Raw genomic sequence first — 26,865 nt, 5'->3', positions numbered from 1 at the left:
GCCCCACTGACGTCATCATTTCCTGCTGATCTGATTGGCTGTGGAACACGCAGCACAGGCTGCCGGTATCGGCTGCCGGTACCACATCGTGACGCAGGCGCCGAGAAGGCGGAGCTTAGCCCCGGTAGCTCGAAGGAAGAGTTGAGGGCAGTTGAGGGTGAAAGACGCAGCGAAGGAGGAGGGTACTTGTTTAGTACTCGTAGCTCGGTTAATAATGGGTGTTTCGATTGAACTTTTGGTGCCAATGAGATGATCCAGTAGTCGTCTAATCAAAAACGGAATGTGAAAAAACCGTTTCAGGGACCCTTTAAGGAACCCCAGGTGGTCGAAATTTCCGGAGCCCTCCTCTATAGCGGCTCTCGTAATCATATGGTAGTTTTGGGATGGTAAGCCACACATATTATTATTATTATTATTATTATTATTATTATTATTATTATTATTATTATTATTATTATTATTGACACGTGACATGGATGTTAACACTGAATCTGCTCAGTTGACTTTGAGGCAGGAAAAAAAGTGAAACAACAAGAACAATATTCAGTTTTGCGTTACACTACGCATAGATTATGATGCATAAATGCGACCGTAAGAAAAAAAAAAAAGATTGTACTACATTAAGCCCTTCCATTAGACTGATCTGCTTCCCCAACACATCCCACCAACTACGTTTCTCCCCCCCCCCCTCCTTTTTTTTTTGCTTTCTAAAGAGCTGGTATTCTTCTGGTTGTATCTGATTCTTGACTGACCACCTGTGATGTGCTCAGTTATTAAAGGGAAATGCAACCTAATCTTTTGGCGGTGTGTGCTTAGCTGCAAAAAAAGAGAAAAAAAGCCGCGAAAATGCGATGCCCTCGTTTTTAATATTTTTTTTTAAAATATTAAAAACGTTAAAGTGGGAAAGATAAAGTGCGGAGATATTTGGCACTGAAATACCTCTAAAAGTCAACAAAGTGACCTCACTTCTGCGGTCTTTCGTGGTCTGTGTGCAGTTGTAAGAGATTGTACGATATCGACACTAGTCATTTAAATCCGAAGGTGGCTTTTCTGCAAAGCATCAAGCACTAGAACTGGCGCGAAACACGTTGTGAAAATTTTTCATGCGTGGCGTCTGATGCGATTTTCTTCGCGCTCACGTGCGGAGGAGTTAGCATAACTACATGACACTCAATAAAAAAAAATCGACACATCTCACCTACCATGGGAGTTGATGTCATACGAACCACGCGGAGGGTAGGTGACAGTGGTGTAATTTTTTCGTTGAGCTAAACGTTACGAAACAACGATAAACATATGTACAGATTTTGTACGCCTAGACATGTGTGTTGTACTGTCGCATATGTTTTATGTAACCATTTGTTTACAGTTGCGCAATGATACCCAGAGGAACACGAGTATTACCGGCACCAAATGTGGTAAGTTGAAATTTATACCGCTTGTGCTTGCGAGAATGGTAGCGCTGCACTGGGCCACGTTGACCAACTTCAGTGCATGACGCTTAACTACACTTGACGCTAACCGGACGTGACGTATTTATCATTGGAGTTCATAAGTATTGTTTAAAAAAAATTGATGGGCAGCACTGCAACCGCAATTGACGTTTCATCAGCATTACGCCTGCATAGGTTCGTTTCTCAAAGCAGTTCAGAGACCTGACGTGGCTCTGTGGTTGAATACTTCATTGCCACGCAGTATGCTCGGGTTCGATTCCGGCTGTGACCGTGACATGTATTCTTTGCATCTGTCGGGTGAATGCTGCCCATGTCGGTTTTTCCTAACGCTTTCACATGTAGGTTACAAGTGTCTGTTCTCGGCGTTGCTTCGGTAGATGAACACCAGTGGTACATACCCGCATACCGTGACCCGTAGTGTACGGGTATGTGCCACACGAATGTTGAGGAAAGGCTTTGATGTCGTACGCGACGGGAGGAGGGAAGGAAAGACGAAAGAGAGGAAAGGCAGGGGTCTTGACCCGTTTGACATAACCGGTATGCTACCCTGCACAAGGGGAATGGGAGATTGAAAGAGTAAAGAAATAGAGAAAGAGAGGGGAAGCTTACACGCACACACATAATGTCACCGCGCAGAACGGCAGTCTTGTGTGGCATACGGCATCATTAAGTATACAGCCACTCGCATAAGTTACGGGATTTTCACGTTATTCATGTCATGAGCAGACCGTCACAATCGTTAAACATTAGTAACCTCCCATACTAGTTCCGGCCTACCCCAAGTTAAGGAAGTGGTCACGGAGCCCGTAACGCCATAATTAATTCTGTTGCGTATTGGCGAAGTATACCACTAGGCGTCCGTAAATTTACACGCACATCTGCGCTGTTGCGCACTGTAATACTGTTGTCGATGATGAGGATGATTGATTATGCCTGCTGAAAACTTTGTAATCTGCGGGCCTTCAAACAACCGGCTCGTTGCGCAATTCGCATGATGTAAAGCCTAGCGCACTGTGTTGTTGATAGTCGATTGATATGTGGGGTTTAACGTCCCAAAACCACCATATGATTATGAGAGACGCCGTAGTGGAGGGCTCCGGAAATTTCGACCACCTGGGGTTCCTTAACGTGCAACCAAATCTGAGTACACGGGCCTACAGCATTTCCGCCTCCATCGGAAATGCAGCCGCTGCATCCTGGACACGATCCCGCGACCTGTGGGTCAGCAGCCGAGTACCTTAGTCACTAGACCATCGGGGCGGGGCGTGTTGCGCGGGATAGCCGACTGACCTGTTCTTGACAGAATCTTACTCGTCGGTGGAGCGCGGACGCACAGTGTTTTAATGACGTGGTAATAAAAAGAGCCTTCTAATTTGTTGGATCAGTTCCATTCTGGTCAGCATACGAAAAGCCACCTCTGATTTATTACCGACCTTGCCAGAAAAGAGAGAAACGCGGTCACTGGAAAACTTATCGCCGATTAATTGAGGCCACGCGGCTAATAAAGAATAGACGAACTACGAGGTAGTAGGTTAAGCGGCGGCAAAATATATAATATGTGTTTGTGCTTTGTTTCTCCTAAAAAGTAGTACCTCTCTCCCTTTCTCTCTCTCTCTCTCTCTCTCTCTCTCTCTCTCTAAGATGTGATAGAACTACATTAGGTGCCGGGAAAGAAAATATAGAGTGAACGGAAGCACGTTGCCCTAATAGCACGCTAATAGAGTGACCGAGGTCGGTGTCTCGCTGAATGGAATGTTCTCAGTAATGTGGTCTCTATACACAAGCCGCCAAGTGAAGCAACTTTATTGGATTCAGTGATGCAACGCGACCGCGGCAGGCGTTAAAGATTGGCCGCCCAGAAGGAAGCAACGTATATTGAGCATTCTGTGCCGAAAGGAAAAAAGAAACAACAAAATCTTATTTCGTATCATCAGCCGCGTGGTGACGCAACATGTTTACCACCTCTGTGTGTCTTCACCGCAACGCTGAAGCATCGCAGAGAAGCCAACTTGGGGTGAGGCTCCTGCCTACTCCTGGAAAGTTTTATTAGAAGAACTACAAGAATCTTTATTTGCCTTAACACAAAGGCTGTAGAATATCTTATGGCTGTCCTCCTGCATACATATTTTCGACTGAAGGCCCTGCAAAGAGACCATTCGGGGTTCTGCAATAATTGTAGGCAACTCTGTTGTACGGACAATGGTATATAAATCGTGTGCCAAAACTTGAAAAGTCTTTACATGTACGTACTGTATGCGCAGAGAGAGAGAAAGAGATAATAGCTGTTTGAAGGGCCCCTGAACCACCCCGAGTTCAAAGACGAGAGTTTTTTTTTTTTTCTCGCCTTCATTTAAACCTTTCCTATTGGTGACATCTCCATCTCGCCACTTATTTGTGATGAAACACGGGTACAATGTCAGCAGGAATTGAGCTTATCATTAGTTCGTGCTTTTCAGCCACGCGCTGTTATGTCCGCCCGTGCCGTCGAAAATGCACAAAATGGAGGGAAATCAGATGATAGCCGACGCTGTCTTGTGAGACAAGGTGGAACGGCCATTCGACTGCATGGCAAAGCAGGGCGAGATACAATTCACAACCGATATCACTCGTATATGGTCCAATCGAGAGCTTGTTGCTTCATGACGTCACGTGAACAAACTTCTGGCGTCACGAGTAGCGCGGAGAAGACGGGAAATGCCAGGATCGAATAACGCGCTCGTTATTTGTTTTTGCAGAGGGTATTTAGGGTATCGCATAAGAAGTCTAACCAATTGAGCGTTTATAAACAATGTATAAGATTTGTAATGTTCTTTATATTAACATATATAGATGATCTTGCGTAATACATACGGGCGACACCCTTAGGTTGTCAAACGAACGTTTTGTTTTTTTGTACATCGTGACGTAATTAAAAAGGTCAGGGAACGCCGAACGCATTAACCGCCTTCGTTTTTATGTGCGTACATCCACCGTAGCACCGTTCGTTTAGTTGCTGAACGCACGAAACGGCAGTGTGCATATAGACCAATATGGTGGCACGTGAACCAGTCATGTGTAGTCTTAGCGACGTTCCACACAACGAACCGTATACCTATACTGTTGCCACGTGCTAATGGCCGGGCCTGGTCTGTAGCTATATTGCATGCACTGACTTCAAGTTCTGGTATTCATTGATGACTCAGTGATCCGATACGAATTATAAATTGTTAGTAGAAACTTGCGCCTGGTATTGACGCCCGCTACCCCTTTTTAAGTGAAAACGAAACTGTGCTGTGTGCGTAATAATGCGTACGATAAGTCCACATAGTAATCACGGATGTCACGAAAAAGCTGATGAAGTAAAGCTATTTACGAACACACAAAGAGACAGCTCGCGAATGAAATAGATGTAATTATTTAGCTCTGATGGACTCGGTCAGGACTACTTTTCTCTTGTGGGAATTTCTGAAATAACTGATATTCGTATCCCATTCCGTCGGCCGTATCAGCTGCCTATCAAAGGAATGCTTTATGCGAAAACAATGTATCAACATAATCGTTTTACTCCGCCATCTTGTGGTGTCGACAGTCCTTGCACCCATCAATCACCGCATCCGCGAATTCGCGGATGCGAGTAACCTCGACGTTCCTTGCATATCTCCACTGCCTCGAAACGATCAACGGCAGGCAGGGGCGGATATATTTTTTACACGACGTATATAGTATACACGATGGTGTTTCCCGCTAGAATTCGTTCGTCCACTGTTTTGTTGTCGTGGGGACTTACATGCGATCATTAATCGCGCCAAAACGTAACGGTCGTGCCGTGTACGTCTGCTGTCTGCTGGAGGAGGCGACAAAAACTCGGTTCATGCTCTGGGAAACCTCGCGCACTCTTTGCTGGCGACAATCAGCGTGAGCGAGGCGTGTAGCAACGGAACTTCGTATCCGTGTTGGTCCGCCGTTCTCGCTTGTCCGCGGGCACGCTGTCGATTCTAATTAATGGTGTTCACGGAAAAGTGCCGTGGGGACCGCGGACAAAACGGTGGCACTTGGCGGCGTTTCCCCTCTCCGCATAGCGTGCATGCATCTATTCTGCCGGGAACCGCAGACGACCGCGCCGGAGTCTGATTTCGATCTGTAATTAAGTTCTCGCTTGTTCCTCGCCGTTGTCGCGGGTCTCTTCGTGGCTGTACCGGCATTATTTGCTAATTGAAGTCGACGAAGGCGTATTAATGGTCGCCACGGTAAAACGGGGCTGCTCCCTCGCTGAGCCCCTCGTGTGTGTACCGATGGCGCTCGTCCACGCGAGCTGACCCCGACGTGGTGGTCACAGGAGTGTAGCATTCCTTCGCTTGGGCGGAAAGTGCTCGCCTGCTTGGTACGGGACTATGAACACTTGACGTGGCTACAAGATGAACGCACCTGCGGGTCGAATAGCAATCGCTGTGGCTGCGTTGGGAGTACGAGAACATGGGGAGCTGGATAAGATATTCCGAAGGGTGTACCGCTATTCAGGTACAATTACCAGTACCTTAATTCGAATGACTAATACACCCCGTGCTTCTATGTTTACACCACTTTTTTACAACTAACGCTCAGTACCAGCCCACAACGTTGATTTAGCCTGACATCTTGATTTCTACCGGAAGAAAATTATCTGCTCCCCTCGTCTTCGTTTGTGGCTGTTCATAACTTTGAACCCTGGCGATTTGCTATAGTTTCGATTTAGTTGTATACTACGCACACAATGAAGCTAGGTATAGACCAACTTTTTTTTTCGCTCTCGCACCCGCTTTCAGAGCAAGTATATACATATTCTAGACCCCGGTACACTCTTAAAAAAAAAGTAGTGCTACTTGCTACTTTTGGGTAGTAACAGTTTGTCACATATGTTACAACCCTGTTAGTAACGGGAGTTAGTAACGGCAAGCGTAGTCACTGTTACTACTCTTGCCGTTCCTAGCAGCAGCTAGTAAAAGCAAGGGTAGGAATCCTTACTACCGTTGCTGTTACTAACAGCAGGTAGCAACAACAAGGGTAGTAACTGTTACTGGCCTTGCCATTACTACTTCCTGTTAGTAACGGCATATGTAGCAATAGTTACTACTACTCCCATTACTATAATATGGTTGTAACATATGTGACAAGCCGTTGCTACCCAAAAGTAGCAAGTTCCACTACCTTCTTCCAAAGTTACGAAGCTAATATGTTAGTAATCGATGCTACGTTCTTACTAGCTACGGCTGGTATGGAGGTACGACAGACTCTTCGAATACACAATTGTGTGCACACCAGGTTAGTTGAATTGATTATTCTGATGGCCATATTTTACCGAGAACATTGTAGCTGTAATGAATGCGACGAAAATGCGGGTATATATACCAATAATATAGATATGCACTATACATATAAAATCAGAATAATTGCCAATGTATTGCATCATGGTATTTAGCACTTTTTCTTGGAAAACACCTGGTTCTGTTCCACACTGCGAAATATATTATCATGAAAGACACTACGAACACACCTCCAAATTCACTGCTGAGTGTCAACGGCCGTATAAAACCACAGGTTTATGCGGCTGACATTGTCAGGAACAAAACAATGCATTGTTCCAAAAGCCAGGGAGCAATGAAATATGCCACACAGTGCATTTTTATATGAAAACATTTATTGATAACACACGTCTGTAGGCATAACTTAAGTTGCCTTTTCAAGCGATGATATTTGCCGTATGACTAGCGGCATCTGCTTTGCACTTGTCGGCAAGCCACAGAAATGTTCAAGTAGAGTGAATGTTTTTTTGTTGGCGCCACTGTACTTGACATCGAATATCCAGTATATTTCCATAAGCGCCGTCATACCTGCAATTACATCAAGCACCTCTACACTAAGCCCTTCAAAGCTCGCAACTATGTTTGTAGCTTCAGAGGCATTTTTGCCCTTCAGCGAAAGGGCAGGGTAGGTGTCCTGTAAAATGAGTAATACATAAAATCAGCATCACTGATGAAAAGTATACTAGCTGATATAAAAAAAGGTAAAGCAAATAAGCTCACCGGTCCCTGCAGAAATCGCGGCTGCTCCTTTAGGAGCATGGGCAGCAACTCGACAATGCCAACGGCAAAGCGATCTGTTGACGAAATATTTTTAGGCACATCAAACTTTCACATATAAGGGCATTGACAGTAATACTCCTATGAAAATGACTTATAAAAGTTTGGAAATTTGGGAAAACTGGAAAAGCTGGCAAGCTTCTACACGTACATTTCTTTTCGTCACCATCCAGTGCCTCGACTTCTTCTTCAATTGCTTTCACAGCTTCCTTCGCGCAACGACGACACTTCGCAAGCTCAAAACACCGGTCTCCATACCGGTTTATAAATTCCAGGACCTTTTTTTCTAAGTTAACGCCAGTGAGAGCAATGAACTCCTCATGAAGCTAGAACGACAAAAAAATTGTACCGAATCACCAACAAATTTGCAACTATCGATAACATAAAAAAACTCATTGTTAAGTTCTCTCACATACATTTCTGCAGCAGGATCAAAACCACAGCTGTTTCTGCTCACCATTTCAGCCTTTGCCAAAGCAGGGTATTTCAGCACCACATCTGCTGTTGATGGCCTCATTTCCTTCATCCACTTCTGTCTAGATGGTCTTGTCTGCTCCATAGAATCACCGAGTTTTTGCATGTCAGGAATAGGCCGCTTGATTTCTTTCACCATGTAGTCAATATGGCTATTAATTGTAGCCTCATCATGCTGAGAAGCGACATGTTGGGAGAGATCTACAATCTAATCAGCAAAAAAAAGATGGTACTGCACAGTGAAAGATCACGACAAATGACATGAAATAGGCAGACATGAAAACTCAACTTTTTGCTAGCTCAGTTGAAGAATGTTGGCATTTTTTTGAACTGGACATGTGTAGAGAACTCAATTACAGGGTTGACTTACGTAAGAGAACTGAAGCAGTGTGTACTGATACCATCTTGCTCTGCGAGTGTGTCATAAATTATGTTAATATCAAAGTTCTCACAATGATTCTCTCCAATGTCGACCACCTCGGCACTTCACCACTTCCAAATTTACACCTTGTGAACCAGCATATCGCAAATGTGTGTGTAAAACCAGTGAACCACGCCTCCTACCTATATCAGAAGGAGTCTGAAGAGGTAACACTGATTTTAAATATTGCCAACTGCGGTGTCGGTGTTAGAATACAAGAGTTGTTGCCTTTATATGTATGTCATATATGTAAAACTTTGACCAGATATTAGTTAGTAGTGCTTGTTCTTTCATATAAAAAGAAAGTTTGAAAACTTGAAATTTCGAACCTAATATGTATCTTGCCTCCCCCCCAAAAAAAAATGTTCACCTCTAAAAAGCTTCTGGAAAAACATTGGTTTATGTATAGTTACATGGTGTAGTCAACAAATAAAGAGCAATAAGGAGCTTTTCTAATGTAGAGGACAGACAGATATTGAAGCCAAGCATAGCATATGGGCATTGTTTATGGTGGCCACTGAAAGGGCATTAATTATCGCTGGTTGGAGCTTTCACATCACATGCTCACTGAGCTGCAGTAGTTTGATTTCACCTGTCCACTTATTTCAGTACTCATGCGAGTTTAATAGTTGAATCAAAGGATTGTCAGTCACTTTCAGTGATAAGTATGGTGCAAAATGTAGAACACAATATTTAAAGCTGGAATGATGCATGATGTCAATAACAAGCTGATACCGAGCAATAAATCTACTACTTGCTAACCAAGGAGCATGGAATCAGCCAAGTCGGGAACCTAGCTACAAAATGAAGAAAAGAATGAGGAATCGAGCAACATGCCCGCGGCACTTGCTGAAACGCCGAGTTTTAAACATACAGGGACACATAGAAGTTTGATAGAGCGTTACCATCTTGACTCAAATAATAGAGCCTTGCATGAAAACTGTGAAAGTTGTTGTTTTGTTCTCCATAGGAGATAAGATGATTTTTTTGTTTACCAAATTTATTTTGTCTTATTTTGCATTTACTATACTTTAACTGTCAATATGGCCCTGAAAACTTGCCTGGCTTCTTAATGTGTTGATATGAAGAGGTTATATCGTTAAAAACATGAATAATGTTTTACTTCAGTAGCTCACACATAAAATAAGAGTGACTTCATAGTTGAGTTCTATGTACCAGTCCATTTGACGTTTCACTTACCACATGGCAGTGCCGCTTAGTATTGGTGCTTTCTTCTAAGTCTTTGCGTTTTCCGTAAGCTGCTCTCGCTGCTTGAACAGCTGGAACTGTGCACAGAGACTTCCTCATATATGCGAATTTGTATTTCAAGGAGACTTTCCATGAGTCCTGGAAACAACAATTTTTTTTATTATTTCAAATTTCCGCACAGTGGACACTGTCCTCTTTGAACATGGTCACTTTTGAAGCAAATGATTCTTTGGGAACCTTGATACACTGCTTTTAACCTGCTATGGGGCAGAAGCAGATTCAGGTGACAATACCTGGCAAATTTAGCTGTTCCTAGTAATATCAGCATATCTGTTGTATTTTAGCTTTATCTGCTCATTCCAAACTCCGGTTCCTGCATTTTATGTATGTGCTGGAGCCATGCGGCATGGCGAAGATCGTGGCATTTCAGTCGCAGAACTGAGCTTGTGTGAGCCTCTATTCAAGCTGTGATTAGAAACTACATATACCATTAGTGGTAATATTCAATCCCCAGAAGCGATGCATTACATCTGTATTTATCCTCTTAAACCGGTGTTAAAGCTTATAACCAGGGCCAGTTTTTAACTTTATTAATGCATGATATGAATATATTGGCCATGGGCACCTAGTTGATGATTATTATCAAACCCTCAAGTTAATGTCTGCCATTATCAGAGTTCGATGAAACGACTCTAAGAACATGCATGGCAATTATTCAAATGTAATAAATATGGGGTTGAAACTTCTTGAATGCTCTCCAAGAACAAAATAACTTGAAGGGCACCTGCAGTCTAGCTCACCAACATGTATGACATCCCAATAAAGTTATAGGAATGCCATTGCTTTAGTGCTTACCCAGCCTGTGCCAATAGTGTCCCTTAGCACTGGATATTCCAACACGAGAGATTTTGCAGCTGCTTCGTAGAGGCTTCCTGGATAGCTGTAAAAAAGAGCAACTTTAAAACCTGTACTGAATTAAACACATGCAAATACATGCCTATACTTACACTGTTATAGTCATGAGATGATTTGCAATCCACCCTACAATGCGGGATTTAGTGTGACTGGACACTTTTCCTGGTTGTGTCCTTTCAATCGCATCCTTAATATCTAAGGGCACAGGTGGTAGCCTATAATCATTTTCACAGCAGGCAAGCTGCTGACTAGGTGACTGCTCATTACTTTCAAGGGTCTTGGGCAGGCTACCTTCATGCACTGCTGTCACTTTGTCAGTTGTGCTGAAAACAGAGGCTAGTAAGTGATGCAGTTTTCCAAAAGCAATATTAAACTTGGCACCTGAAATTTAGGTACTGACCTGCAGCTCATTAAGAAGTTTTCACTGCACACAAGCCTGATTTTATCTTTCTCAGAGAAGACATGGCCAGCTGGTGGGTCCACAAATTCATCATGTCGGACGTTGTATACCTGAAAGAGATTCAGATGTGATGTTCAAATTCCCATAAAGTTACCTCAATAGGCACAGAACCTGAAGTAAGCAGACTACCAATGTTATATTCAATAGCACCCTAGAATCACTTTACTTGTCCTGTTTTTTTTTATTATTATCATGATGCCGTGTGTATTGTCGAGAAACCCTTAATGTATGTATTGTAAAGAGCATTGTAAATTACTCGTCTGGACATTCGGTATCAGTAAGTTCAGATTTGTGAAATAGTGACAATTAAACTTGTGAAATTTCACTGTTTCATAACATCAATTAGAAATAAACAAAAGCATTTAATGATTGCTGTACTAGCAGAAGATAATCACTGTGCTACAACGAAAAACCACACTCACAGTATCTGCTATCTATAAAATACTGTATACGCTAATGGCACAAGTCTTCATTCAATAGACCATGGAGCCTTATATTTTCGCACGTTGAAGGAATTATTAGGCTGCATTTCTTGCGTGCGCTAAGCTGAAGCAAATTTTTTAGCTCTGTTGTTATCTCTGTCGTCAAACTTTTCTTCTACAGTGTATCACAATTTAGAAATTAGAAATGGCTCTAGCCAAGTTCGTAGAGATCTCGACGTTTCGGAACCAATTCGGTATTTTCCTAAGGAGATGACTATATTGGTCATGGAAGCATCTCCCCGTCTTGTTTGACAATGGCCCCTGCTTTCTCTTTCTCTCGCGTATCGGAGGCTGTGAACGTATACAGAGGGAATTGTTCCTAACGACCGGTTCATGTTTACAGGTGTGTTCTGAATGTAACAGCATTTGAACAAGAGCCTCCTTCATAGATTCCTTTCTGTTTCAAGAACAGAAGCGATGTCGAAGTCGATCTTATGATCGTGCTTCTCATATTACTCTGCAAGAACGCTATGCTGCACTTCTATCTTCCAGACTGTTTCTGGGAAACACTTTCTCTGACCTATGTAGCTGGCTTTACCTGGCAGCTATCACCTTTACAAAAATGGCTAAAATTCAAACTGTGTTTCAACATCCAACACCACCGCTTGGCAACACCATAGTTTTTTGCAGAAGCGAAATCATGCGCTAATAAATACAGTGTTGATAGCCCATTAATGTTTCGAGTGCACACATTTCGGCAATGAAATAGCTAAATAGAGATAAAGGATCCGTCGCTATTCCATTGGTAATTTGAATACTCACACACCTAATAATTATTGATGATTTCACTACACAAAGCAACACAATATATCAAAGAATACAAAGCATTAAACACACCTAACGACACCTGCGAGACAGAAATGCCGACCGTGGGGCAAACGTACAGCATTGGTGAACAAGCATCCAGAACACAAGACTGCGCGCGCACGCACGCACGCACGCACGCACGCACACATACACACACGCACACGCACGCACGCGCACACACACGCACGCACACACACGCACGCACACACACACACACACACACGCACGCACGCACACGCACACACACACACACACACACACACACACGCACACACACACACACACACACACACACACACACACACACACACACACACACACACACACACACACACACACACACACACACACACAACACTTTACGCTAGCTTTGAGAATTTTCAGTTTCTGACGAGCATACCTGGGAGCACAGCTGGCGGTCCCCCCGCCCCTCACCCTATTGTCAATTAAGACGTAGAAGGGGGTCGCCATGTTTGCCCCACTCATTGACACAATAGGGAGAGGGGTGCTGAGTTTCAGAAGGCAGCGCAAAGTCAGCCAGGGTAGTATGCAGATATCTTTTTCAGAGGGGAGGGCACGTTTCTGATCTATAGTGGGTACCGGGCAGGTAAACGTTCATTTTGTTCTGTGTAGGCAGAGCGAAAAAAAATTTCGGGGTGGGGGGAGAGAACGTGCCCGGCGTGCAACCTTCACCCAGCCCCCCTCTTCAGAGGGGAACCCTGCGCATGCCGATGCTAACAAGCAGCTTCTGCACCCACGCTATTTTCACTATGGAAGATACATGCAGTAACCACAGAAATTAGCCTATTCCATGTCCTTCGAAATTGATAATAAGTCTTTCTTGTAGTCCAATTTTATTGATTTCATGTTTTACGTGCGGTACAAAAGTCTTACTTTTTTTTGCTGATCTCCTTACATACCTAACCTCTTAACATCCTAGCTATGCCTTTATTCGTGAACAATCTCGCTCAATTTGAACACCAGGAAACGAACTCAGCGACGGCCACTCATCTTACCAACGCCGTGTCTTGGTGCATTGCCTGCTCGATAACTGGATGACCAAGCGCGCTGCCCCACTTTCCGCTAATGAAAGTTCGTGCGTGCCTCCGAGAGACAGATCGAGTGCGCATTTTTTTTTACCATTTTCACCTCTCATCCTCTACATCTGTCATTCCCACTTCCCCATCCTCGGTGCAGTGTTGTTGAGTTGACCTCCGAAGTGAGCCACAGTTACGAGGCCACACTTATTTCTTCACTTTTTTTTTAAAACCACCCCGATAGCCGATTCGCACCATTACATTATCGCAACACAACCACTGCGAATGCCAGCAAAGGGTGGTTGCGCGCCGCCGAAGCGGAGATTAAACCTGGTTTACATCTCCCATCAGCAACTCCGAGACCACGTGCACGCTTCGCGGGCCGACAGCTCCAGTGAGAGAGCAGGGCAAGAAAAGCCCCACGCTTCGAAAAGCGCGAGCGCATGCTTGGTAAAACTGTTGAAGCACGTGCTAACAACGGAATATAATCAGTACTGTTTGGGCCACTGTCACAATGCAATTCGATGCACTTCAGGATAGAGACAACATACCTCAATCCGGCATGCTTGCAAAGAATGGCCAAAGTCTGTCGTCTTCAAGGCTTCCAAAATGTCCGCCTCCGTCGGTCCACGAGCAGAAATAATCTTCTTGCGGCCTTGAAATGACACCAAATATTGGAATTCCGGCGGCTCCATGAATACACAAGCACGTGGGCGCGGGAGGAAAGCTGCTGACACGTTCACACTGCGACAACCTGCTCTTTGCCTGGCTAGCCACCCTAGCCTGGCTCAGCTTCCGTCGATGTGTGCGCCCCCTGCCGCGTTTCAGTAATCAGCGCCTCCTGAAGGTAACTATCACAACGACGCTGTCTGTTGTTAAAATTTTGAATCTTGAAGACCATTTGGCTCTGTGCAGCGGAAATTTGTCCTGTCTGAAACCTGTAGCTGGCATGCGAAGGTAATAAAGAACATTTTATTCATTATGCCGGTCCAGTTGGGGACAGCGAGTGAGTAGAAGGGCATGAAAAGAGAACAAGTTCTCCCCCCCCTTTTTTTTTCCTGGTCTCTTCTCTCGCTTTCTTATTCCCATTTCATCTCTCCACTCTAGTCTATTATCCCCCTTCCCCAGTGAACCACTGCTCAGGTGTCGCAGTTGGCGGCAAATATTTGCGGGGTTCACTTTTCCTTTCTTTTCCGATTCTGAAAACCACTGCCCCCCCCCCCCCCCTAACGTTCGACACTGTAACGCGCCACCACCTTCCATGTTTATATAGCTTACAATTATGCGCTTAACCAGATGGACATTGGTACAAATAAGTAAGACCACCACAAAGAAGCTAACTCAATTCAATTTGTGTGCATCGAGCGCACAAATTAATTAATTTATATTAATTCTCTGCTGCATGACTCGCTCGTGTAGGCAGATGCCACGTCCGTTTTAACGTGAATTTACGACGACAGAAGTCATGTGCAGCTACCACTTCGCTCAATACTAATTAAGCAGCGGTTGTGTTATTTCAGATAGTGTGATGCAGCTCCCCACGTGTTGTTTTGAAAGGTGTGAGACACAGTTTTCAAGGCCACTCGTAAAAACAAACTGCTTCAAGCATAATGTAGGCAAAGAATTCTGTTATCTCTCGGCCATTCGATGAGAACTTGAATATGTTCTCCGAGCACGTGAATGAAGTGCTAAGATTTCATTTATCGTGGCCATTGAGTTCGTGACAAAACAATCACCGGTGTCAACATCATTTATTCTACAAGCGATATTATGTCACTTCCGCACGGTCTCACTCCGAGAGAGACTCTAATGGAGTGATTGTGTTGCATGTAGGTAATATTCACTATCAAAACCTGTGTGAGAAATTTTTTTTGTTGCTTCAAGGTCTTGTTGTTCTGTTAGGAAAGATATACATACATTGGCTGAAGGAAAGAAGTGAAAACTGAACGGCTCGTTTTTCTTTGTTCGACAGAATATTAATGAGGACTAACAGACAATGATGCCAGAGATAGTATAGGGAATGTTATTCGTAGTTATTGCAATGTAAGTTTGACGAAATAAAAGTGGACGAAAAGGTAACTTACCGCAGTCAGGGACCGAACCTTCGACACGTGCGATGCTCTAGAGCAGAAGTTGGCACAGCGACGGGCCAAATGGAAGGGGGGGGGGGGGCTTTGCGAGCAAAGGGATAATGTAAAAAAACTGTAAAATCATGTTTATTTTAAGCACGCGTCATGAGGTTCCAATTAAACATTGGTTACTAAAAAAATTGCATTTTAGGCCAAAACTGCCTGGTCCTTTAAGTATACGAAGAAATAAGGTTAGAAGGAGAGGGGGGGGTGGACGTCCTGCCGGGGCCACATATATAGTAGTGCCTCGCGGGCCGCAGGTTGCGAACCCCTGCTCTGGAGCATCGCATGCGTTATTCGAAGGTCACAGGTTTGGTCCCTACCAGCGGACTGCTATCTTTCCATGCCATTTTCTTTCTTTACATGTACATTGCAATTACTTCTAATAACACCCTCTATATATTTCTTGGAGTCATTGTCTGTTAGTTCTAATTAAAATCATGTTAGTTGACAGAATAATGGGGCGGGTGGCTGCCTTTACAAAGCTCGTCGGAGATATGACCATATATAGTTTAGCTAGACCACTGCGACGCATTTAATCAGGATGGCCCCGGCATATCGTACAATTGAATGGTATCCAGAGGACCGCTGAATCACACTAAAGAGTTCAAACATATCGGGCGCGTATGTCTTCTCGATCTGCAGTTGTCCAATTAATGTTTTATTATTCTTCTTAGAAAGTATTCCCAACCTCCGCTTCTTAAGATGGCACACTGTCTGCCATATTAAACCAGTACACTGCAGCGTCGAATCGGCATGCATATTCCATCGGCATATTTCACTAGACCAAAAAAAGTGACACTTTTTGGTTGAGATCTCGGTTTGTGCTCCGAAACACGGAGCCCAGAGTGGTCTATAGCCACTCTAGACCACTCTAAGTTACTGTGACCATTGTGCCAATAGACAACTGAGGTGGGTGTACGTGGGGCAACCGGGTTGGTGTGTAAAAATGGCTGATTGTTCGAGTTGGTGTCGGTGTGTAAACATTCGGCTAAGCGAGCATCTTAATAATTCTTCTACAAACGGCTATTCACTCAAGTCTAAACACTGTGTAAAGTAGGTACCAATAACACGTGTCACCCACTTCTCGACAAAACAAACATTTGGTATCGCCGCCGGGATCGTTGCACTCGAGAGTCGTTCAAATTTTTACATCATCACCAGACGTGGACGCAAAAGCAAACCTTTGCTACCTTTTGATGATTGTGAGCTGGAATAAGCATGGTACGTGGGCGTAATCTCGGCACCACACAAGTTGGCTGGACGGTGTCCGTGGGTCAGCCACGTTGACAGAAATGCCTGGATGCCTGAAGAAGCACACCATACCTTATGTGAAATGCGTGACGGTTGCATAAATACCGCTGTCGTGTGGGAATACGTACGTAGGCCAAACAGGACGCTGTCTCAACGACCGACTCGGGAGCATCCTTTATCTCTAAAGAATAAAAGAAATGCGTATTTACCTGCGCATGGTATAGCCTGCAGATGTGATCCTCGGCTTCGCGAGGTCAAGATAATAGGCAGAAGCAACGAAACATTAGTGCGAGCTATTGGGGGCGTTTGACATTAAGAAAAGAGGCACAGCTTACATTATTGATACGACTATTTTACTTTACCAAAACGAGCTGCAGCTTTCTGACACGCGAATGTGACCAGTGTTTACCGATTTTGACGCACGCATTCGCAGAGATTTGTAATCTGGTGGCCTGTTCTTTCAAATAAACAAAGAAGTTTATCGCACGACCTTTCTGCTCCCTCCTACTTATTTACTAGAATCTGTGTTTTTTCCAAGTTTGCGGTATTATGTACCCTACTGACGTTAAATCAAATCGCCCAACAACAATTTATACTTAGTGTTGCATATTCAGAAATTTTTCAAAAATAGTTTCCTTCGCTTTACAAGTACGTTTCATAAATGTTACTTTACTGTTTCTGTCGCATACATTTCACACAAAAAATTCAACGGTAATGTTTGCTTATAACACCCTCATCACCTGTCGAGAACGACGGGTGATGAAATTGGTCCCCCGCATTGAATATGTTCCATATTTTTGATCCCATAAATTATGCAGTTTAAAAGAAAACTGGGTTCCTTTTCGGGCTGCTTGGTGCTATATACATAAAATATGAAATACTCAATCAAATGTGATACATCCTTTTCAGATTCCTGTCGATCTCACTTCAGTTCGGTTTATTACCTTATCTCCCGTGGAATCACCCGTTTAATTTCTATAACCATGGTTAGGAGACTAATTGCGGTTATGCTTGCTGTGCAGTCCTTTAATTAATGGACTTTACTTGAAACAGAGGGACGCCAATCAAAGTAAGGAGTAAACAAATGTTTTGTTTTGTTGTTCTTAGGTGCAATATCAAGACTAACAAAGAAAAACTAGCCCTTGAAATATCCACTTCTTTTCTTCTTTTTTTTTAGCTGCAAGAAAAAATTCCACGATTCGCGTACTTTTTCTTCCTGCCGTGGGGTCGTGCCTATTCTTCATGATGAGCGAAATTATATTGAGCGCACTCGATTAGCAGCGCACCTTAAGCCGGTTGAAGTTACTGGCTGTCTCCTTGCGAAAGGGGCATGCCCTTCCTGTACCGACGTGGGTGCCGCCCGCAGCCGACCAGCCGTCTTGAAAGACGTCAGCTCCTCAGGGGAATGTGTAAAAAGTTTGTTGACTGACTGACTGTCTTGGATAGGCCAGGATTTCGCGAAAACCTGTTTAAATAAGCTGCATCTTGTTCGACGACGCCGGCATTGTGAAAATAGATGCCGTGGTCCGCGAACGTACTCTTTGTCACTGGAACTTGGGGACATCGCTCTTATGTTGCCGTAGCTTCTCAGGAAGTTCAATACTTGCCCTACGAATGAAATGTCACAATAAGCACGTGCGTGGCATGAAGTAAACCAACCCATGCGCTTTCCCTACGGGCAGCCTGTATTTCGGGCACGATGAAGGGCAGGTCCAAGAAATCCACCTGCACAGTGTACTTCCACGAAAAGCATGTCCGTCCAGTTTAGCGTGGCTTTTTCAAATCTTGAACTTGTTTTGCAAATAAACAAACGCTCGCTAATTGCAACGTATATCGTTGCAAATTTGGCGAGTGTTTGTTTATTTGCAAGACACGTATGCCCCTCGCCAGACGGTGTTTCGTCGAATCCTTCACTAGATCTTGAACTTGATTTTGAAAGAAACCGTTTCTGCATCGACCAATATTCACGGCGCTGCTAGACACGTGTAGGAATGTGTACCCTCTCGCTACCCGCAGCTAAGACGGCACATGAATTCCCGTGTAAAGGCAACTACTCCTTATCCTTATTGTCAGTGAAAATATCTCACCCTTGCCACCCACCCCCCCCCCCCTTCCTCCACGACGCCCGCCTTCCAGGTGCAGTCTAGCCCGGCCGTGCAAAAACCCTCAAAGAATGCGGAGCTTCCACGTGTTGCCGGTTCATGTTTTTCGCCCTCCGCCGTCTTGTCAACTTTTTGGTCCTAAATGGTAAGCCATGCTGGCCCAGTTCGGCTGGTGAAAACTACGGATAGAACTGCAGTTACGTCTGCCATGTAGCTACCTGTAATCATGGTGAGCCGTCGGCGTACTTAGTCCAGAATACCGCCCAGCGGCTGTACGCAAATACTGCCGCGAGTGAACATGTTACACTCATGCCCAAGATGTGCGTTCTCGTCCACGAAGCTCTGCAAAGTCGTCTGGCACATAAGAGACCATCGCCACGACAATAGATTTTCTATCATGTGCGGTGTGGATGGGTGTGCGAAAACCTACAGTGAGTTCGAATCTTATCGAAGGCACATTTACCGTGTGCACAGACGATATATGGACATGGATGACGCAGAGGAAGCCGGTGTTGAACCAACAGTCCTCGAAGAACCACCGGTGCGTGCCACAACAAGCTGCGCTGCGCACGACACAGTGGGTGATCACAGTGAAATGTTTTCATCTGGTTGCTCGTCGAACATGATCAACACGGAATGCGATGCGGTCTCTGTTCCCACTGCTCGAGTGACCACAATCAACGACTTCGTGCTGAAAATAAAAAAACAGCTGTGCTTACTTTTTTTTCGTGTTGCAGAAGTGCACAAGCTACCGCACTCTACGGCAGAAAGTGTTTTCAATGACTTCAAGATTACCTTTCTCGACATAATTCGGACATTCGCTTCTGTCATTGAAAATAACATCGCGATGGAGTCGGCAGGAATCGAACTGCGCAAGTTACTCGCTGGTGAATTCTTAGAGGATATTTTTCAAGCAGCAAGTAGTAAATATAAGCGAGAGCAATTCGCCAAGCGTCACCTGCCCTACGTAAAGCCTGAAGTGCGTGATCTTGGTGCTGGTGAGACTTTTCAGTTTGTTCCTATAAGTGGTGTCATGCGAAATCTTATGTCCTCTGAGAACTTCCGCGACCACATAGAGCTAGATTTCTCAACAGGAGCGCCTTCACCAACGCTGCATAATTTTAGGGATGGCTGCATATACAAAGAAAAGTTGCATGCACTACTCGAGGATGGCGCGCAGTATACGCTTTTTTTTGTGTTGTACAGCGACGAAGTGGAGATAGTGAATCCGCTGGGGTCAAAGCGGGGTGTTCACAAAATCCTTGTCGTGTATTTCAGCGTGGTAAACATCCATGCCAAATACAGATCACAGCTCAGCTCTATCCATGTAGTTTTAGTTGCACCATATAGACTTGTCATCAAGCACGGAATCAATGTTATTTTGAAGCCAGTTGTAGATGACGTATCAGCTTTATGGATGACTGGTTTCACTCTGTGGAAGAACTCTGTTGCGGTAAAGGTGAGAGCGATTCTTGTTGCCTTTTCCGGTGATAACCTTTCAATGAATCGACTTGGCGGATTCACGTGTTCTTTCAGCCGTGGTCGTCCATGCAGATTTTGTACTTCACCAAACTCGGCGTTCAACACTGCCTTTCACGAGAGTGATGTTCAGGTTCGAAATCTGCCCTTGCACCAAAACCACGTTGCAAGTGCTAAAATAAATAGGCAGCTAGGCACAGCACTGTACGGCGTTAAAGATGAATCTCCACTCACAGATGTTGCCTATTTTGATGTGACAGTGCAACTGCCTCCGGACTTGATGCACGATGTGCTGGAGGGAGCCATTCCACATGTATTAAGGCACATTTTGCAAGGCCTGCTTCGTTCTGGAGTAATTAGGCACTCAGACCTTGATCGTATCCGCACATTCGTTTTTGGTGCTCACGACAAAAAGAACAAACCGGAAGAAGTCGTGAAATCCTTTCTTAATGGGCAAAGTGCATACAAGGGAACAGCTTCTCAAAAGTGGTGCCTATTCAGATTTTTTTCTCTTATGTTTGCAGATATTGTTCCTAAACAAAATGAGCACTGGGAAGTGTACCTACTTCTGAGAAGCATTGCAGATATAACATTTGCCGACAAGATTCCTCACGACCATTTGGCATATCTGCAAGATGAAATACGATTTTTTTTATCTTCATTTGCTGCTCTCTACCCTGGTGCAATAATACCCAAACTGCATTTCTTGATTCATTACCCTCGGCTCATCAGTGAACTTGGTCCACTAAAGCAATACTGGTGCATGCGATATGAAGCCAAACACCAGTACATGAAAACTATTGCACAGCGCAACCAAAACTTTCGAAATATATGCAAGTCTATCGCAGAAAGACACCAGTTGCTGCAGAGTTTCGAATTTTCCAACTTAGAAGTGGACCGTGGCATACAGACTAAAAGATCCAGGCAGCTGAAGCTAGAAGACTTGTGCTCATACATGCGCAAAGTTGTCTCTCCTGGCATTCCAGTGTGGGAAGTTGGTTCTGCCGAGGTGGAAAACTTGGTTTTCAAAAAGTTCGATGTAGTCATCCTAGAGAAGCAACAGCTGCCACTTTTTGGCCAAATAAGAAGGCTGTATATTTACTGCGGAAGCCTTTTCCTGCTTGTAGATGTGCTCATGACAGTCAGATTCGATCGTCACCGCTGGTCGTATGTTGTCGACAATACAGACGAGCAAAAACTTGTACAGCCCTTCAATCTTCCATCACCTCAAGTTCTTGACCTATATTTTGGTGCTGAGCTGATGCTACGGCCTGAAATTATGATTGTTGAATGATGTCCAAATTGTCATCTTAGACAGCTTTTTGTCACGGGCTGAATCTAAACTACTAGTAGCGTAGCCAATGTTTTTTTAGGAGAGGGGTTTCAGTCATACTTCATATATTTTTGCTCTGGAGTTTGTGTATTTGGAAATGTCCTCCCTGGCTACGCAACTGAAGATGACGTATGATTTTATGTTACATCTCTCTTTTAGTGTATGGTTTCTAGTGTGCTGTCTTTACTGTATTTATCTTTTACTGTACCTGATGCACCCTTTCATCTACTGTTTTCTAACCAAAGCTTGTTACATTCTTTTTCTTTTATCAGTGTTATTGGTCTCTTCCCACTGTATTGCTGCAGAGCGCATGGCACTTTGTGTGATAACAAATTAAATGATATCCACCACATTTATAGTGAAACGCATTGTGCATGGTTACTTTGTTACATATTGCTCTGTTTATTTAGTAGTATCCGGAGCGGATAATTGATATGATTGTTACTTTGGACTATCTGATGCGCACATCTGCTGTTAATGTGAAATTGCTACCTTCAACTGCAACCGAAATATTATCATTCAGCGAACAATTTCGGTTAATCAACATGAAACACAATGGGCAGCCACAAAGTTACGGCTTAGGGCCTGTTAGCTTAGAGTTATGCAAATGTACAGCTGTGAAAATTTACACCTATAGAATATTTTCTGTTTTTTACACATGGTGCCTATATATATATATATATATATATATATATATATATATATATATATATATATATATATATATATATATATATATAAGGGAAAGAAGTGTATAATTAAGGGCTCGTGTTTGCGTGTTTTGACACAATAATAATGAGATCTAACAGACAATAATGCCAAGAGGAAAGTATAGGGAAAGGTATTAGACCAAATTGTAATGTAAACGTGAAGAAAGAAAAGTGGGTGAAAAAATAACTTTGCCGTGGGCAGGGACCGAACCTGCGACCTTCGAATAACGACCTTCGAATAATATATATATATATATATATATATATATATATATATATATATATATATATATATATATATATATATATATATATATATATATATATATATATATATATATATATATATATATATATATATAAGGGTCATGAACCACCCCTGGGCTTGGTGAAGAGAGAGACCGTGATCAAGTATAGAATTTGTATTTCAATACCTTCAACTACTCAACATTTCAACTCTTTACTAACAAGAATACGAAAAAGTTAGTAATACCTCAAGTGAGGTAGTAAACGTTGCAGCTACTATACTTCTTTGCATGCAGCTAGTAACTGCTTACTAATGTATGTAGTAAATAGGTAGCAAAGAGGTAGTAAAAATTCAAGAGAGGTAGTAACAGCTGCAGTTGCTACCCTATTGCAGTTAGGTTGCAACTGTTTACTAATGTAAGTAGTAAATAGGTAGGAAGAAGCTAGGAACGGTTCAGGAAAGGTAGTAACCGTTGTCGTTACTACCTGTTCGCTTGCAGTTACTACCTTTTTACTAACTTTTTTTTAAGAGTGTATAGTCATCTGTCGGCGAGGCCAGCGTAGGGGCTGCGGAATGGTTACGTCACGGCTGATGGCGAGCGAATACTGGCGACTATCATAGGATAAGAACAGGATGGAGGATAGCGTAGTCGTCCGTTCCACCTAATCAGCAGCCCCCCAAAAGAAATGGCCGTGCCCTACGAGCGATGAAAATTCTGGTCTGTATTATGGAACTGCCGATGTTAGGATGGCTGAGAAACGAAGCCTTTCCCAGCGCCTTATATCGATACTCTTTTCCGGAGCCATTTGAAGTGGGCTTCATGCTAGTGCGTCCTGTATTGGTCGAGAGCTCTGGAGAGGAAGGTGAACTCTACATCGTCCGCAGCCTTTCCCTTTGATACCATCTTTACATCTGTGAATATAGTGTGCCCCCTGTCCCTCCTCCCCCCTGCAGCACTCAGGTCGTCATGGCAATCGCTACAATGGACATTAGAGAGAGAGAGAGAGCGAGAGAGAGAGCGAGAGAAAGAAAGCGAGAGAGAGAAAGTGCATATTTTAGTGATTTCCTGCTTAAGATCCAAACTACACTGACCACCTAGCTCCCTACTTCAGGTGCCATATTGGCTCGAATTGCGGATAAAGCGATCACACAAAGAAACCGAATGACAAATGCGCATACTGTCGCAGCCTCGCACCAAGGAGAAACTAACAAGGTTTTTTTTTTTTTAGAGTTATTGACTGTGTAAATGCCACTATAGCGTAATGGCTGTGCCGTCAATGTGTGGGCATAAATCATTGATTTGCATTTCGAATACGGGCGCACGCATGCCGGCTTTGCGATCGGTTTGCTCAAACTGACAGTCATCGACGATAATTTCGCCGAGCTTGTATACGCGGGAAGCCGACTGTCGCTTTCTCGAGAGGAGTCGCCACGTCCCACTTTACGGAAATCGGTCGGCCTCGGATTTATCGTTCGCTGCGGCTGCGCTCGATCCATTCCTTAGATATATCCGTGTACTTCACACTGTTTGCCCGACCAAGCTGATACACCTATGCGTCGCATTCACCCCGGCGTGGCGCCATTCGGCGGAATTCCGAAGTTGCATTATACAGTGCAGGCGAACGGCGTTTGTCACTCACCTCTCGTCGCAACAATCTTGACTCGCAAATCGAGGTTGTCTCTGTCACATGATCCGCGGGACCGAATCCACATGCTATAATGGTAACTTTGGCAAGCTGACGTGGATCTTCTTGAATGATATGTGGAGTTTAACGTCCCAAAACCACAATATATGATTATGTGAGGCGCCGTAGTGGAAGGCTCCGGAAGTTTCGACCACCTGGGGTTCTTTAACGTGGACCCAAATCTGATCACACGGGCCTACAGCATTTTCGCCTCTATCGAAAATGCAGCGCCGCATCAGTCGGGGTTCAATCCCGCGACGTGCGGGTCAGCAGATGACCCGCACGTCGAGTACCTTATATAGACCACCACGGTTGGGTGGTCTAGTGGCTAAGGTACTCGGGCGACGTGGATCTTCTTGTATTTTTACCAAGAAATCTCGGTTAATATTTGTGATGGCGACGTCATTAAATGCACTTGATGTGCGTGTCTGCTCTGAAAAACGTGCTTCGAATGTTATGGTTTATGTGTAAATGCGGATACTTTATCTGCATTATTCTGATAAACTAATGTTGCTTATGTGGTATGTCTTGTCCTTTGCTTTTCCCGGGTACATGGTTTTACAGCTAAAGCTGTTATGAAACCACGTCTAGGGCTGTTTTTGGCGCCGTATATAGTCGTCCGCCGCCGCTGCCTTTGCCGGTGCCGTAACAACTATTGCGCGAAATAAGAAAAAAAAAACTATTTCATTAAAAACACCAAGGGCACAACGGGATTCGAACCCGGATCGTCTGCGTGCCAGCCCTGTATTCCACCACTGAGAAACACCGGTGCTTGCAACTCCGTTGCAAACTGAATTTAGGCAGGCTTTATGTCGGAAAAGGAAGCGCGTCAATATGAGTAAAGAAGCGTTTTAGAACAGCAAAGGAACAACCAGGCGTCGCACAATGTGAAGTGCGTAACGAGCGGGTCGTAGAATTCTCCAACCAAATTACAAAAGCTTCAGGCATAATTCTTCATCGTCGTCAGTTACAGCACTAAAACATTGCACACAATTCTTTGCAAGTTTGTAGCGGATACCTCGCTTCTCCGAAGAATGACGTAGGGTGGTATAGTGAATGCCTCCTGCTACACAAACATTGTGATGATTTATGGCATTGTGGGTACCCTGCAAGTGTTCCTGTAGCAGTTACTTAAAGAGAGATTTTGAAAAAGGCCCTGAAAAGCTGCGCTCTTCCAGCTTTCGCTGTGCCTATGGTGAGCGGTCCGCGCAGACCTGGTGTTTTTTTTTTTTTTAATGGTAGTTGGTGGCTAATGTATATTGAGCGTATACCAGCAATATATTTCCATGGAGCATTGCGTACATAAACGACGTCGGTCAGTGGTTCATGCCTACGGCTTGACACTGAAAGCTGCTACAGGGCTTGATCAGTATATACCCCAATTTCGTATATCAGTATATACTCCAACCACACCAATTTCGGCGTGTACTCTTTGGAGCATGCATTCCTATGAATTTGGCGCCATGCAACCATCCGTCCATCACATTCTTACCGTACCGTTGCCGTAGTCTCATCCATCCATTCATCCGTAAATCCATTCATCCATAAATCTATTCGTCCGCCCATCCGTTGGTTCTTTTCCGTTCCGTCCGTCCCTCCTGTTTTCCAGTTCTCAATGATTGTCGTTGCCTATGACTAAAATCAAATGGCTTATAAGTGCATGTATTTCTTTTTCTGCAGCTTTCTCCTTATTGCCGCATACTTGCATGCACTTATACACATAAATGTGCATGGTGCGCACGCGAACAGGCGTGCTCTCTGGCATGAACGAATCGTGGGAAGAGGCCTGCAGATGACAGGAAGATGCATGTTCCATGCCGTAGAGAAACCCAGCTCGCTAATTACCGTTCATGTCAAAATGAAACATTGCCTTCTCAGGGGCACGGTCGGTCCCCGATTGTGAAACAGCTGTTTCGAAATGCCCTGCGTTGGAATGCGCGCAGACCCAGGTGTGCGGTCATGTATCGCCAAAAAAAAAAAAAAACTGTGGATCATGCCTTATACTCTGGTAGCGTTGGAAGCTTTCTGAAGTGCTACGGCACTTGTTAAACTTTCTTGTTTTCGATCGTATATGCTAATCTTCCACGGAATATGTTTTAAGGCGAAGCCTTAGGTGCCTAATCAAAGCCGAAAACTGCGGACCGCCGATGTCGGCGTCGTCGTAAATACAACAGATGAGAAAAGCATGATGACGTAAGCATGTGACGTCGCGGTGACGTAGTATGGTGACGTAAACACGACGCTGGAAGCCTTCGGAGGTTGTAGGGGATCGGGAGGACCAATACTGCCGACTGAGAAGGGAAAGAAGATGAGTGGTTTTATTAGAATGTATAATTCATTCTTTGAACATTTGTTGCGTCCTGACGGAAGACTGTGGACGTTTATATCGCAATATTGGCGAGCATAGAGAGACACATTGTCAGCGCGGGTATTTGTTCCATACAGCTTCTGGATATCTGACATCGCTCATTTCTTGTTTGTGGACAACGCTGTGACGAGACACGTACCGCTACTTCAGGTATTTGACTTTGTTCGTCTGTTATTTGTGGATATCGCTGTTGCCACGGGGTAT

The 26,865-nt window shown here is 44.1% G+C and overlaps 2 protein-coding genes across 3 annotated transcripts in view; one reads left to right on the top strand and one right to left on the bottom strand.

The window, feature by feature from the left end:
- The window catches only part of LOC142814278 (uncharacterized), a 292,392-nt gene that overhangs the window by 134,582 nt on the left and 130,945 nt on the right, over window positions 1-26,865 (top strand). Inside the window, exon 2 of one of the 2 annotated variants that reach the window (XM_075892794.1) lies at window positions 1,370-1,418. The exons of the other annotated variant lie outside the window; for it this stretch is intronic. Coding sequence (XP_075748909.1) covers window positions 1,370-1,418 — 49 coding nt within the window. The remainder of the gene's footprint in view (window positions 1-1,369; window positions 1,419-26,865) is intronic. 2 annotated transcript variants of the gene reach the window in all.
- On the bottom strand, window positions 7,088-18,824 carry LOC119181021 (sterile alpha motif domain-containing protein 3-like). The gene is made up of 9 exons (XM_037432171.2): window positions 13,906-18,824; window positions 10,969-11,078; window positions 10,661-10,891; window positions 10,509-10,593; window positions 9,645-9,791; window positions 8,007-8,231; window positions 7,701-7,875; window positions 7,493-7,566; window positions 7,088-7,406 (listed from the first exon to the last, which is right to left on the bottom strand). The coding sequence occupies exons 1-9, from the start codon at window positions 14,047-14,049 to the stop codon at window positions 7,137-7,139; spliced, it is 1,461 nt and encodes a 486-aa protein (XP_037288068.1). The 5' UTR covers window positions 14,050-18,824; the 3' UTR covers window positions 7,088-7,136.

Source organism: Rhipicephalus microplus, chromosome 4 (assembly GCF_043290135.1).
Source record: "Rhipicephalus microplus isolate Deutch F79 chromosome 4, USDA_Rmic, whole genome shotgun sequence".
Lineage (NCBI taxonomy): Eukaryota > Metazoa > Arthropoda > Arachnida > Ixodida > Ixodidae > Rhipicephalus > Rhipicephalus microplus.
Note: the sequence above shows the minus strand (reverse complement) of the source record. Positions and strands in the feature narration are given on the sequence as shown.

Excerpts from the sequence above, each read along its gene's own strand:
- LOC119181021 (XM_037432171.2), bottom strand. The coding sequence starts at position 14,049 with ATGGAGCCGCCGGAATTCCAATATTTGGTGTCATTTCAAGGCCGCAAG. Across the intron at positions 11,079-13,905 it reads TGCAAGCATGCCGGATTGAG|GTATACAACGTCCGACATGA; the intron begins GTATGTTGTCTC and ends AATCTCTTTCAG. Across the intron at positions 10,892-10,968 it reads AACTTCTTAATGAGCTGCAG|CACAACTGACAAAGTGACAG; the intron begins GTCAGTACCTAA and ends CTCTGTTTTCAG.